Source organism: Furipterus horrens, unplaced genomic scaffold, assembly GCF_987537825.1.
Source record: "Furipterus horrens unplaced genomic scaffold, mFurHor1.1.pri manual_scaffold_3, whole genome shotgun sequence".
Classification (NCBI taxonomy): Eukaryota; Metazoa; Chordata; class Mammalia; order Chiroptera; family Furipteridae; genus Furipterus; species Furipterus horrens.
In genome coordinates, this window is record NW_028327173.1 from 9732586 (window position 1) to 9747360 (window position 14775).

The 14775-nt window shown below is 50.7% G+C and overlaps 1 protein-coding gene across 1 annotated transcript; it reads left to right on the plus strand.

Moving 5' to 3' along the window:
• Positions 1 to 498: 498 nt before the first annotated feature.
• Positions 499 to 11542, plus strand: NECAP2 (NECAP endocytosis associated 2). The gene is made up of 8 exons (XM_090268677.1): positions 499 to 633; positions 2981 to 3081; positions 4732 to 4836; positions 4922 to 5003; positions 5975 to 6083; positions 8265 to 8442; positions 10493 to 10577; positions 11421 to 11542. The coding sequence occupies exons 1-8, from the start codon at positions 542 to 544 to the stop codon at positions 11467 to 11469; spliced, it is 801 nt and encodes a 266-aa protein (XP_090124803.1). The 5' UTR covers positions 499 to 541; the 3' UTR covers positions 11470 to 11542.
• Positions 11543 to 14775: the final 3233 nt, after the last annotated feature.

Here is a 14775-nt window from a genome sequence, read left to right on the forward strand (position 1 = left end):
TGCCTCTTTGGAGACAAGTCGGTTGGGTCACAGGAGGCCTTGGGCACATGGAGGGTTAGGATAGGGGTGTCTAGGTAGGGGCATCGCACTGTTTCTCTTGGAGGGCACGCCTCAGTTGCGTCCTCCAGAGTCAGGAGAAGGGGGAAGGCAAAGGCTGAAAGTCTTCAGGGTGAGCTGTGTAAGTCGTTACAGCTTTGAATCTCAGACGACTGGGTCCCAGACATGAGTGTCGAGGCGACAGAGATGACCCGCAACCAGACAATGGTGGAGTCTGTATTGGCCGTTTCTCTGCAGCCCATGAGGCCTGTTGGGCCCGGGGGGCGGGGCGGGGGGGTATGTGCCCCCCAAAAACCCCGGTTCTCACAAAGCGGAGCCGAGCGTCGGTCGGGAGTCGGGGCTCCCAGCAGAGGACGCACTGCACGGGCGGAGGAGGCCGGCTGCCGGGAGCCGCCGCTCTAGCCCGACCAGGGTCACGGAGTCGCGCTGCTTCCGCCCCGGGGCTGGGAAGGAGCCGGAAGTCTGGTGGGCTGCGGACAGCGAGATGGAGGAGGGCGAGTACGAGTCGGTGCTCTGTGTCAAGCCGGAGGTCCATGTCTACCGCATCCCACCGAGGGCTACCAACCGTGGCTACAGGTGACCGTCCGCCGCCCGCTTAGGCTAAGCCCGACTTAACCCCTTCCCCACCGCCCGACACGCCCACTCTGGGAGCCGAGGACGGTCCCGGCCAGTTTAGGGGCGAGGGGGCAGGTAATGCTGCGGCGTCCCCGCGTTCTGGCCAGATCAGGGAAGGGAGGTCAGGCTTTCGGCTGTCTCGGCCCGATGCACCAGGCTCCCAGTGGCGGGGAAGGCGCTAAAGCCTGTGTAGTGCTTGGGGCGCGGTGGGCTTCCAGGTACCCTAAAAGTGATCGGGAGTGGTGTCACAAACCTTTTTCTTTCAAAGCTAACTGATGGCCTTGAAGGGATCCTTGAAAAACCTTAAGCGGGGAGGGGGCCTCTCACTGGCGGAAATCCCGGAGGGGAAGGAAGGGCGCCCGAAACCGGCCGGGACCTCTAAGCTGATGGCGGAAACCCAGGGACCCCCCCCCCCCGCCCCCGTCCAGCTCCCTTCGCGTGAATTTCATATCTTATCACAGCTTACGGCAGTTGGGCGGAATCCATCCGCAATTCTCTGGTGAAATGTCCCTGAGACAATCAACACACATACTTGTATCTGGAAGGGAACTGCCGCACGGGAGGGGAACGGGGAGGTGGGGCCCGGGGATTCAAAAGGACCTCCTGTCCTTTTACTGTATACCTTTCTGTACCGTTCGTATTGTGTTACCGTGTGTACGTATTACCTAACAAAAGAAGATGAAAAATATTAAAAGAAAATAAGATGTACCTGATACAGACAACCTGGCCTGTGGCTATTTTGTGCCACTGATGGGCTGTAGGGTGGCTTGTGAAGGCCGTGTTTGTTATTTGGGAATACAGAATACAGGATTGGCTCGCCTCACGGGAGTGATGGAGTGTGGACATCTAGCTTCTTGTTAATTTCTGATTGTGTTAACATGGCTCATAGCTGATTCTTTAGTGAACTCATTTTATTGAATACTGCGTCCATGACATTATTTTATTACTTTTTAAGATTTTTATTTATTTTTAGAGGAGAAGGGAGAGAGAAAGGTAGAGAAACATCAATGTGTGGTTGCCTCTCGCACGACCCAAACTGGGGACTCAGCCTGCAACCTGGTCATGTGCCCTGACTGGGAATCGAACCAGCACCCTTTCAGTTTGCAGGCCGGCATTCAACCCACCAGCCAGGGCATGACATAATTTTAAAATAGTATAAAAGCAATAATAGTAACAAAGACACACTTGCTTTTTATCTATCATCAAATGGAGACGGGCCATCAAACCAGGATTGTCAGCCACCCATCCCCTTCAGCAGAATAGATTTGGCCCCTTTTGGACTCCCAGAAAGTGAGGATGCCAAGTGCCAGGGCTGGCTGGTTTGGCACAGAGGAAACTGTCGGCACTTGTACTTCAGCCTCAGAGCTCTGCTTAGCCTGAATCTTAAGGCCTGCTGCCCTAGTAAGAGGAACTGAAACTGAGCCTGCTGACTTGTGAATTGAGAGTGCATTTGTGTGGCCTTCCAAACAACCTCTGTCCACAGTTCTGGGGTCTCGCGTCCTGGCGTATGCTTAGGGACTTCCAAGGAAAGCCTCGTGGAAACACCCAAGGTTCCTACTATTTGGGGATTTTCCTGAGCTGCTTCTTAGAACTAAAATGTGAACTTACTGCTCCGTAAGAGCCAAAAGAAGCCATTACAATAGGTCCATAGTTTCCTAGGTTTCTTTTTGCCTAGGCTGCCTTTGAGAATATGTTTTTTGAATACCCATTTATTTTCCTCTTGCTCTCCTTTTCGTTACTAATTAATTGTTCCCCTCTCTACTTTCCCTTCATGATGGTCTCTGATCCCAAATGGTCACTGATCACTGCGGCCTAGCAATGTCTTCAACAGGCCCCAGGAAGAAAACCGGAAGTCCTACTTCAGAGACGGTTTCTGTAATCTAAAACTGGGGTCAGCAAACTAGGACCCACTGCTTTTTTGTATGGCTTGCTCACAAGCTAAATGGTTTTTACATTTTTAAATGGCTAGGGTTTTTTTTTTTTTTTAAGATGACTATTTCATGATGTAAAAATTATCTGAAATTCAGATTTCAGTGTTTACAAAGTTTTACTGAAATACAGACATACTCGGACCATTCGGTTACAATCTGTAAAGCACCAGTGCACTCATGTACCGTGTGTGACTGGTCTCACTGTAACAAGGGGACAGTGAGTAGTCATGACAGATTAGGTGGCACTTTTCAGAGAAAGTTCACCAACCCCTGATGGAGAGCCAGCAGCCCACATGCCCTTTCCACCCCCAGCGCCAGCTCTGGAGTAGTTGGAGCTGGAGTCTCTGGCAGAGGCTCAGTGGTTTTTGTCCCCTTAGGGCTGCGGAGTGGCAGCTGGACCAGCCATCATGGAGTGGCCGGCTGCGGATCACTGCCAAAGGGCAGGTGGCCTACATCAAGCTGGAGGACAGGACCTCAGGTAAAAGCAGGGGAGGCCTGTGTGGGACTGAGGTGCCAGGCTTCCCACTGTGAAGGGAGAGGCAGTCCTGGACTGGCTGGGTCCCTCTGGGCTCATGGGAACCTGTCCTGGAAATTGAAGACCCAAGTGTACCTTTAAGCGGTTTCCACTCCCCCACCTTTAGTTGTGGAAACCACTGTCCACAGGGATTAAAGGTAGTATTTTCTGCCAAGCACCTGTTCTTTTTGGGGATCCTTACGAAAATACTACTCTTAGAGCCCAAGGAGAGGAGACCTATAGGTGGGTCCCCCCAATGGGAAGCCCCAGAGGTTGCCTTGAGACAGGCTGGGTGAAGACACACAGCCCTCTGCTGCTGAGCTCCGGTTCCCAGGAATTCTGTTTACTGACGAAATGGTAACTCCCCAGACTGCCCACGCCCATTAGCTGGAAGGGCTGGAACTGTCTCCTTAGCTCTTGTGGGGAGAGGACGAGCCAAGCCGGGTGGTGTTGGGGTAGCTGACCGATGTCACTTTTGGGGACCTCGCTCTGTAAATCCTGTGCCACCAGAGCCTCTGGGTGGTTTGTAGAGGGCAGCGCAGCCTGGAATAGACCAGCCCCCAGAACAGGGTTCGGGCACAGTGCCTGCTTGGTCAGGTGCCTCGGCATTCAGTCATCTCCTTTTCTAATATGTAGCAATTTTCCTTTGTCGGGTGGAACAAAGTGCCCAGATTCACAGGCAGTTGAATTCTCAGAAGTGCGTCGTTTGTGTCTGAGCTGTGGGACCTTGGGCGAGTCACATGACCTCTGACACCTGGGCTCCTTTGTGTTGAAATGGGGACTGCATTAGTTCCTACTTCACCAGGTTATTGGAAACCCATCCAATTGTTTTATGAACTGCAAGGTGACTCAAAGCATTGATTTGTTCTGGAGCATGGGGTTGGCAGGGTGAGTATTGTCTGCAGAGGAGTTAGAAGGGACAGCTGCCGTGGGTGGGCCAGAGAACTCTGGCTGTGTGATTTGCTGGGATGTCCCAGGTGGTGTCACAAGGGAATGGCAACGCCTGCTCTCTGGGGGCCTTGGGAACTGACTGTAAGGTGACTACCTAATGTAACAGCCACTGCTCAGGGCTGAGCCTTACCCAGGATACTCTTAGCTTGGGGTCATGCCCACTGGGTCATGTTTGACTCTCAGTTTCCAGTCACTCTAGGCCAAAGATTCTTAGCCTCAGCACTAGTGATGTTTGGAGCCAGGTGAGTGTTGTGGGCTGTCAAGTCAAATTTAAGATACTGAGTAACATCCCTGGCCTCTACTAGATAGGAGTTGTCCCCTGATCCTCCAAGTTGTAACAACCAAAAAAGTCTCCAGATATTGCCAGCTGTCCCTTGGGGAAAGAGAAAGTAAAATCATCCCTGCCCAAGAACCACTGCTCCAGGTTGAAGGCATCTAGGGGAGTCTCAGATCCCAGTTACCAAACTCGGGGGACAGAGAAATTAATAAGAAGCTACAGACTCTAGGCCCCCTGATTGTGATGCAGCTCAACTTTGATTGCAGTCACCTCAGAACCACAGGTTTCAGTAGAAAATAATTTGGTTAAATACTTAAAGCACCAGCAGGATGATAGAAGCATCAGGCTGGGGCGGGCTCAGGGCTCACTCTGCCTTGTGCTTTCAGGGGAGCTCTTTGCTCAGGCCCCAGTGGATCAGTTTCCTGGCACAGCCGTGGAGAGCGTGACGGATTCCAGCCGGTACTTCGTTGTCCGCATTGAAGATGGGAATGGTACGTGAGGGTCTTGGTGCTTCCTCCTCATGAGAAAGGCTTCTCTGCCCCTGGAAAGTGGGACTGATCGTGTTCTGTCTTCTAGGGCGACGGGCGTTTATTGGAATTGGCTTTGGGGACCGAGGTGATGCCTTTGACTTCAATGTTGCATTGCAGGACCATTTCAAGTGAGTGGTTGCAGGACACGTGCTCAGCCTCCTCCCTTCTTGGTCCTGGACAGAATGATTTCCCAGGTTAGGCTGCCCAGGTGGTGGTGTGTGGTTTGTCTGCCAGCTCACTTCTCTTTTGGGACAGGCTGCCATCTCGGCATTCTGCCAGGCCTCCTCTGCTTGGAAATTATCTCCTTTTCCTGACACCTATCTCTGCCACCCTAGTCAGCTGGCCCAGACTTCGAGGGGTTACATTTCTTCCCTTACCAGGCCCCTGAGCAGCCAGAGTCCTTGCCAGGCTCCTGTGGCTTTTCTGGGTCTGTTGCTCTGATATAAAAAATGGAGCTTGGATTCCCAGACCACCCAACAGATGCACTGGTGGTCCTTTCTGAAGCTAAAAGGCAGGCAGGAAAGGCTGCTCTCCTGCCATCTGTAGGCCTCTCCCTCTGGCTTCCAACAAGTGGGGACCGTGTAGCTGCTCACATGGCGGCTGGCTTTTCCCTGTGCACCATGGTGCCCCTGCCCCCAGTGGCTCCTGGATGGCTCTTTCATGGAAGGTGGGGGACCTTACAGTTAGTTGCCCTCTCCTTCCTAGCATCTGTCTTGTCTTACCATCTACCTTAAGAGCCCTAGGGTGGAGGGAGTCCTTCTGTTAGTTCTTATGCCAAGTGCTTGGGAGAAAAGGGCCAGGTTCTCAGATTTACTGAAGACCAGCATTAGAACCCTCTACATAAGGGATCTCATTGAATTTTCATAGTAGGCTTTAAGGCATATAGACATGTCAACTCATTTTGCTGATGTAGAAGCTGATATGCATACAGCTACTTAGGTGTCGCAGGCAAGATTTGAATTCAGGCCTAACTCCCAGCCTGCGCTTGTCTACCACCTGCTGCAGTAGAAAGCCTCGTCTTAGACCGATGGCAGGTAGTAGTGATGTGAGTGTGAATGTAGGGCAGCTGGTCTCTTTCTCCCCTTTGTCATCTTCTCAGGTGGGTGAAACAGCAGTGTGAATTTGCAAAACAAGCCCAGAACCCAGACCAAGGCCCCAAATTGGACCTAGGCTTCAAGGAGGGCCAGACCATCAAGCTCAACATTGCGGTGAGTTTTTCCCTGACTTGGCTGTGTTGGCCATGATCGGATGATACTGTGGCCCCCACACCAAGCCCAGCACAGAGCCCATTGCTCTTTCTCACAATTCAGTTCCATCAGTTCAGCAGATGTTCATTGAGCAACTACCTTGTTCCAGGTACTACATGGTGGTGGTGGTGGTGGGGAGCGGTAAATGAGAGGGCTCTGCTGTCCCCAGAGATGAGCTGAGATGGGCAAGTCAAAATGTGATTACAACGTGGTAGGAGAGGTTCTATGACCTAGGGATGTCTTCAGTGCCATGAGTTCCTACAGGAAAGGCACGTAGCCCAGGTGAACCAAGGAAGGCTTCCTGGAAGAAGCAACCTATAAAGAAGGGAGGAAGGGTCAAAGGGTGGCTCAAGCAGAGGGAATAACATGTACAAAGCCTCTGAGTTGAGGAGGACCATCAGTCACTTGTTGCCAGAGCTGGCAATTCTGTCCTGGCTATTAGACTGGAAGTCAGTGTGCCCATTCTAAGCTGCGTCTTTGGCCTCGCACCTAGAGTAAGGAAGTTTTGGGAGTGCTGTGGGCAGGAAGGCATCAGGATGGGCATGCGGAGTCATGGGCACTTTCTGCTGGTGGTGGTGTCCTGGCTCCCTGTGTCTGTCCTGGGCTGCCCTGCATCTGGCTTTTCCCCCTTAGCTTCTGTTGAGAAGAGGAAAGATTGGTCTGGCTAGGTTGCCAAGACTTGGCCTTGACCTACTGCAAGGGTGGAGTTGGAATGATTTGGGGAAACGAAGGACCAAATGGATTTGATTTTGAAGAAACTTTGTAACCCTGAAATAATGCTCTTCCTCTTTACTTACTATCTCTTTCTCCTCTTTTCTGCTTTGTGCTAGTGAAGATTTGGGACCTTGAAGTTGGCCAACTGGCCCTTAAGAGAAAATGCAGGTCAAATCCAGTGGACTGGTTGGGATGTGATTCTTTCTCTTGCTGGGAGGAAACTAACATTTACTGAGCAGCTGTGTGCCAGGTAGTGTTTTCAGGCAATTTCTCATGTGAATTAAACATTCTCCCCTTTTACAGGTGAGAAAATTGAGGCTTGGAGAGCTTACGGGGCTTGCCCAGGGTCGTAGAGCTGGAAACCGTGGGCCCAGCTGGACTCACACTGAGCTCTTTGAGGGCTTTTGACTTGGGGGCTGTGGTCTTAGCATTTGGTTAAGCTGTTGCTTTCCTTATAAGTAGGGACCCAGGTTGTCTTCATCTTTGTAACTGGTGCTGGCTTCTGGCTCACACTTGGTGCTGAGGATTTTTAAAAATATTTTATTAAAGTATGGTATGCATACAGAAAAGTGCGCAAATTATAAATGCAGAACTCAGTGAATTTTTTAAAAACTGCATTTCCCCGCGCAGACTAGCCCCCAGATCGGGAAGCAGATTATCAGCGCCCTGGAAGCCCCTCTTCTGCCCCCTTCCCGTAACCACCACCTCGCGTGACCACCGTCCCGACTGAACACCCTCGGTTTTGTTTTCAGCTTTTATTACCTGAATCATACACTTCATACTGTTCTGTGTACAGCTTCTTTCTCCTACTGATGCCGGGGTGGTGGGAGCCTCCACACCGTTGCGCGTAGGTTGTTCATTCTCCTTGTGGCGGCGTATCCCACTGTGAGACCGCATCCAGTGATTTACCCATGTGGCTGGTGGCGGACATTGGCTAGTTTCCAGTCTGGGGCTGTCACACGTAGTGCTGCTGGGGATGCTCGAGGGCATGTCTTCGGTGCACAGATCTCTGCCTTTCTGTGGGGTCGGTATCGGGGAGGGGAATTAATGGCAGGGCCATCAGTTCTTCACAGGAGTTGCGCAGCTGCCACGACCACCAGCAGTGTATGCGTGTTCTGGCTGCTCCATACCGTTGTCAACACTTGATGCTCTATGTTTTAGCTATTTGGGTGGGTGTGTAATGGTGTATCATAATAGGTTTGATTTGATTAATAAATTTGGGCGCTGGGTTTTAAAATCACATGTGTTTTTGGTAGCATTAATATTGTGAGGCCCAGAATACATCCGTAGCAATGAAAGTGCTAGACAGATCTTGACCATCTGCTGGCTGTGTACACATTTGGAACCTGGGGGTCACCCTGCGGGGTTTTCCGATAGCAGTGCAGCCCCAGCAGAACTGACTGGTTCACATTCCTCGCCTGTCTTTAGAACATGAAGAAGAAGGAAGGAGCAGCCGGGACTCCCCGAGCCCGGCCTGCCAGCACAGGAGGACTGAGCCTGCTTCCCCCTCCCCCAGGGGCGAAAACCTCCACCCTGATCCCTCCCCCTGGGGAGCAAATTTCTGTAGGGGGGTCCCTTGTCCAGCCAGAAGTTGCTCCCAGTTCAGGTGAGTGTTTGGTGAGGGCGGCTGTACTTGATGCTAAGTGGGTTCTTCTCCCTGCCAGCAGCTAGGGCCCATGGCTTTCCCTCCGGTGCTCATTGACCTGTCATTTAGTAGCTGTATGTGACCAACTAGAAGGTGAACACCGTAAAGCTGATCCTGCCACACTGGGTAAAGGGTTCCTCTGTTCCCCTAACACCCACCACTTACCCCTTCAGGGTGTCTTTCCTCCTCTGATGGGCAGGTATTTCAACATATTTGTCCCTGGGAGGTCATCAAGTGGGTTCCTGGTCTCAGAGGCTGTTCGGTGGGTATTGAATGAGTGGGTGATGGAGACACAGTCTGCTCATGGGGCCCTCATGTCTAGTAGGAGACAGGAGTCACGGGCACAAAGACTGGAGACTCACTACCAGCCTTTGGGATCGGGGGAGGCTTCACGAAAGAGGCAGCACTGAGCTGGGCCCCGAAGGAAGGAGATGGGGGCAGGGGACGCTTGGGGTTCTGCACAGAGAGAGCTGACTAGGGCTCGGACTCCTAAAACCCCTGGTGTGTTAAGGGAGATGGATGAGTATAAGAACACAAGGTGAGTGGTGAGAAATAAAGCTGGAGATGTAGTTTGGAGCAGCCCCTTGGTAAGGCCATCGGGGTGCTGAGAAACTGAGGGGCAGCTCCCCCAATAAGCTATGTGGTGCTTGTTCCAGGATGCCAGCGATGCCTTCTGGAGACCCCGGAATTCCAGAAGTTAGTCCTGAGTGCTGGCCTCTGATAGCGCTGGAGTGCCAGCCCTCTCCCTCGGCCTGCCCACCCTGCCTTCCCGCCCCAGCTTGATGTCTCCGGCCCTCCCCAGGCTGGGTGACTGATACCAGCTCACTTTCTCTGCACAGTGCTCACGAGCTTCTTGGGGACAAGATCTAGGCAGGCAGGAAGCCTGCTTCCTTTCTGTTTAAGGGTTGTGGACATTGACTCCCCTATCTGGAGGTCAGGGTTTACTTCATCCCGGTGGGGAACCCGATCCCAGGAGAGTGGTGGGGATAGCAGGCAGTGAGCCCCCTGCCCCTGCCCCAGGAATTACTCTTTCAGCCTTGGTTCTCAGTGGGGTCACAGGGCCACTTGCCTGGGCACCTCTTGGGGCAGGGCAGGAATCTGTTCTTAACGTTATTTGTATGCTCACTGAGGTCTGAGCACCACTGTCTAGGCCTTCCCTCGTTCCTGGTGCATTTTTAACAAATAATATGGAGAACCTGTTGTGTGTCAGGTAGCATTTTAGGCCCTGGGGATACGGCTGTCCAGGGCTTATGTACTAATGTGAAAGACAGGCAGTTGGTGTGTCTACAACTAAATGGTATTGGGTAAATAAGAGTCATGACTAGCTGACATTTACTGAGCACTTACTAGAGGGGTATGCAAAAGTAGGTTAATAATAATATAATAATATATAAGAATAAATTGTTCAAAAGTAGGTTTATAGTTGAGTACACACAGTTTGTAATTATTTATTACTGTATCATTATTATTTATTATTAACCTACTTTTGTCCACTCCTGTATATGCCGTAAACCCAGACAGACTGAGTTCAAATTCTAGCTTACCAGCAGTGTGGTACTCAGAAAGTTGCCACTTCTCTGTGCCTCAGCTTTCTCATCTGTAGGATGGGGTGGTAGTGATACCTACAATGCAGGTCTCTTGCAGGGATCAAATGTGATCATCCATGTATAGCCCTTAGGAATATTGTAAGTACTCACATTTGTTAGCCCGCATTGTATTGAAAATAAAATGAAAGGGTCACCTTCAGGTATGCGTGACAGAGGACGTGTGACCCGCTCTCACTGGCTCCCTCCCCTCCACCTCGTGTGTGTATTTCTGCTTTGCTCCAGGAGCCTTCAAGGCTCACGAGAAGATGGTAGAAATGTGGCAGTTTGTTGGTGTTTTGTTGCCCGAAAGCACGTCTCTGTGTGTATCTCTCTCAGCCACTCGGAATTATGAGATTGATTTCAGGGTCACTGATTCCTGTCTTTTTTACCTCTCTCCCTACCCACTGGACTTGGGACATCACCAGAGGGTGCCACTGTGTCCTGGCCACAGTCCAAGCCTGCGTCTACCGCCACCGCTGACATCTGGGGAGACTTCACAAAATCCACAGGGTGAGGAGGGTCACATTCTCTGGGGCTGGGGGGAGGACTTGGGCCAAGGCCGTTGTTCTGAAAACCTGGGATTGCTCCAAAACCTTCCTTCTGATGTTTGAAGCCATCGCTCTGATTTGGCCATTTTCAGGCTGGCCAGAGGACAGAGCCTCAAAGCACTTGCTTGAGTGGCATGTTTCTGTCCATGAAGACTTTCTGTTGCTCTCCACTGCTAGATAGCCTGGGGCCAGCTTGTACAGCTCTCTCTGGTCTTTAAACCACCTCACAAGTGTTTTGGCTTGTCCCCAGTACCGACTTCTTCCCCCTCCTAACCCCACCTACCCCAGAACTAGCATCTGCGAGTCAGCCTGGGTTCTAGCCTTGGCCTGTCCTCATGGGACCTCTGAGGCCAGGTCTCTTGCCTTCGCTGACCCCATAAAATGTGGAGCCTTTACCTGGGGTCAGGGTGAAGAGATACTAAAATCCTACCGCACCGCTGTTTATGTGGACAGGGCCCAGGACAGGAGTCAGCACATACTGTATTTTCTATGAAGAACTAGATAGCAAGCAGCGCAGACTTTGTAGGCCGTACGGTCTCTATTCTAACTACTCAGTTCTGCTCTTCTGGCTCACAGGTAGCCACAGATAATATGTAAATGAATGGTCATTGCATGGCTGTGTACCAATTAAACTTTATTTATAAAATAAAGGGGGTTAGATTTGGTCCCTGAGCTATAGTTTGCTGATGGCTGCTCTAGAATACTCAGGGGCTGACTTCTCCAGAGTTAATCCACCCACCTTTTATCTGCTTTATGATTTTCAAGCATCTAAATCCTCCCCCGCTTCCCTGTCTTCCCCTTACAGGGCGACTTCCAGCCAGGCTCAGCCAGGCACAGGCTGGGTCCAGTTCTGACCTGAGCCCAACTCTTTATTCTCGCCTACAACTTCTGGAGAGGAGCTGCCTCATCTGGGCCAGAGGAAGGAGGACGAAGCACTCCCGGGCCAGCCTCTCTTCGGAGCATCACTCTACTCTCCTCCTTGCCTGACTCTCTTCAAAGACTGGGAATGTTAGGCAGTAACATTGGCACCATGTCACACTGTTTCCTGGGACTCAAGTATGCAACCAGAACACAGGAGGAGAAAAGCTCCAGGATCCCTGTCCCTGTCTGTCCTCTTGACTTGAGAGAGACTCTGAGACTATTTGCATCACAATGACCCATAATAAACACAAGCCTCCAAAAGCAAAAGAAGGGGTTGAGTGTGCTGCCTGGATTCAGATCGCCCTTCTCAGGGATTACGGGGGTCACGGGATCACTTCGCGAGGGGAGCTCTCTGCACTCCCGTTGTCTGCAGCCCCTGCTTCAAGGCATTTCCCGAGGAGGGCTTCCTTCCTGGCCCCTAGCAGGTTCATAGGCTGCAGCTTGAATGGACAATCAGGAAAACTGGGAGTGTTAACCAGCTTTCTAAAAGTTTTAATCTTCGCTTTGCTCATGGGCTGACCCGCACTAACTTGTTATCTTTGCAAAAGGGACTGTTCCTGCGCTAGGCCCCAGCCAGCGCCTCTGAAAGCCTTCTCTGTTGGCCGCAGGCACTGCTCTGAGCTCCAGGAAGCAGTGTTCATCGGGGCCAAGTGGCCTGGTTTCCGTGTCTTCCAGGCCAGGTAGGCAGTGCAGGGCCAAGGCGGGCACAGGAAGCCAGGTGGAACGGCCTTGGGGCAGGAAAGGGGAAGCTGTTCTTTGGAGGGAGGCGGGTTTCAGCCTTCCTGTCCACTGGCAGCTGTGTGGGTTCACGGGCTCACGGTGCAGTTCCTGGTGGGTTGGGGTGTTCCTGATGGTTTCTGAAGCGCCTTGTTTGCAGGCAGCTCTTCTCCTGCAGGGGCTACATGACAGAGGGTCACTAGGATTGCCTGTATTGCTGGTTCATAAGAAATAATTTTACCTGAGCATACCTCTAAAATGGCTTATATCAATTTTACCTCTTAATTGAGAGTTTTCTTTTTTGAAGGGTCAAGATGATGAACTGACAAAAGTATTGGCCTTTTAGTGGGACCAGATTTCGAAGATAAAAAAAATAAATTTTACTACTGTCAATGCATGTCAAAGACAAACACATTTTTGGTGGCATGGCCCAAAACCTTGCAGGATGCTACAACTAGCACACAACACAACCATCTCTCACCACTGATCACGTGTACACATGTGAAGTCTGGGCCAGGGTGTCAAATTGGCCAGAGTGAGAGAATTTGGCCCATTCCCCTAAGGCAGCGGTTCTCAATCAATTTGTAACAATGAAAATACATCCTGCATATCAGATATTTACATTATGATTCATAACAGTATACAATTACAGTTACGAAGTAGCAACAAAAATAATTTTATGGTTGGGGGTCACCACAACATGAAGAACTGTATTAAAGGGTCGTGGCATTAGGAAGGTTGAGAACCACTGCCCTAAGGCAATCAGTAACTTCTCTCCTGTGCACCCAGAAGAGTAGTCTTTGCCATTTGGCGACATTCTGGTCTCCGGGCCATCCAACATGGGAGAGGGCCCCTGCCTCCCACCAAGACCTCCCTGTGGAAGCATCACCCTAAATACTAAGGACCTACAGGCACACAGAAGCCAAAAGATAGAGTTAAAAAGGCCATGCATTTCTGCCTGAGGATTTTTCTCATTTTTTGTTGTTTGTTGTTTTTTTAAAATATATTTTTAGAGAGAGGGAAAAGGAGGGAGAGAGAAACTTCAGTTTGTTCCCTCTCGTTTGTGCCCTGACCAGGGACTAAATCCACCACCCAGGCCTGTGCCCTGACCAGGAATCGAAACTGCAACCTTTTGCTTTATGGTACGACGCCCAACCAACTGAGCCACACTGGTCAGGACAAGTAGTTTTTATTTTTGACATGGAAATAGCTACTCAGTATAGGGAGGACAAAATTAGAATTGAGGATCCTCGTGCCCATTGAGTAAGGATGAGGAAATTACATCAAAGGATTCTTAGGAGGAGAAAGCTGTTTTTGTCTGTTTTCCATTACTTCCCATCTGTCTAAGTGCTTGGAGGCTGAGAATGGGGAAGTGTGGACTTAGAGGAATCCCTTTATGAGAAGTACATGCCATTGAAAGTAAGCAGTTGGGTTCTGGAGACAGACCTGGGCTTTGGGCCTAGACTGTCTCCTGGTCAGATGTGTGACCCCAGGCTCCTTCCTCAGCCAAAGTGTCACTCAAGTGGCGTATATAAAGTGCTGGCAGGTGCCCATTATATACTTTGACCTTAGTCACCTTTATCTAGAATCAGGTAACATACCCGGTACCGTTACTCATGGTGGCGATGATGAAGCAGCTGAGAGGAAACAGTTGCCAAGAATCAAACCTGAAAAGAAGAAAAAGAAAAAAAATCAGACCTGAAAAGTACCTTGAGAAGTGTGTTGGGGGAAGGGACAGTTTGGAACTCTCCACCAAACTGGAATCCCAAGTGAAAAAAACAGCTATGGGACCAGGCCACCTAGGAAACACCATCCCCCTCCCCCCGATCCAAACCCAGCACCTCTAACTAAGACCCCTGACGGCAGGTTCCAAATTGGTGGGAGTGGTTGGCTAAAATGGTGGTAGGTGGGCATTGGTTTGAGGGTTGAGGCCTGAACTGTTCCCTCTGTATGTAGTGGGAAGATTTGGATACACAGAGGTGTACAGGGAGCCTAAGGTGGCCCCCACCATCCCCACCTCCTTGTGTTCACGCCCTTGTGTAATCAATCTTCAGTGTAGGCTAGACCCATGACTTCTAACCAGTAGAATAAGGTGAAAATGACAAGATGTTATTTACACGATTACAAGAGTTTGCAACAGCTGTCTTGCTGTCTTTAAAGAAGCAAGCAGCCATGCTGTGTGAACTGCCCCAGGTGGAGGGTCAGTGTGACAAGAGCGGGCTGACAGCCAACCAGAAGCTGAAGCTCCTAGTCCAGCAGTCAGCATGGAACTGAAGGCTGCTACAACCACATGAGCTTGAAACTGATCTTTCTCCAGTTGATCCTTCAGATGAACCCCAGCCCTGGTCAACACCTTGATTGCAGCTGTGCAGTGGACCCAGCTACAATGTGCCCAGCATCCTGAGCCATAGAAACAGACAGTAAATGAGTTGTTTTAAGCTGCTAAGCTTGTGGTGATACTGTTCTGCAGCAATAGATCCCTGATAGGAGAAATGAACGAAGGATAATTGAAGTAGAAGTCT

Excerpts from the sequence above, each read along its gene's own strand:
- NECAP2 (XM_090268677.1), top strand. The coding sequence starts at position 542 with ATGGAGGAGGGCGAGTACGAGTCGGTGCTCTGTGTCAAGCCGGAGGTC. Across the intron at positions 4,837-4,921 it reads CCGCATTGAAGATGGGAATG|GGCGACGGGCGTTTATTGGA; the intron begins GTACGTGAGGGT and ends TCTGTCTTCTAG. Across the intron at positions 10,578-11,420 it reads GACTTCACAAAATCCACAGG|GGCGACTTCCAGCCAGGCTC; the intron begins GTGAGGAGGGTC and ends TTCCCCTTACAG.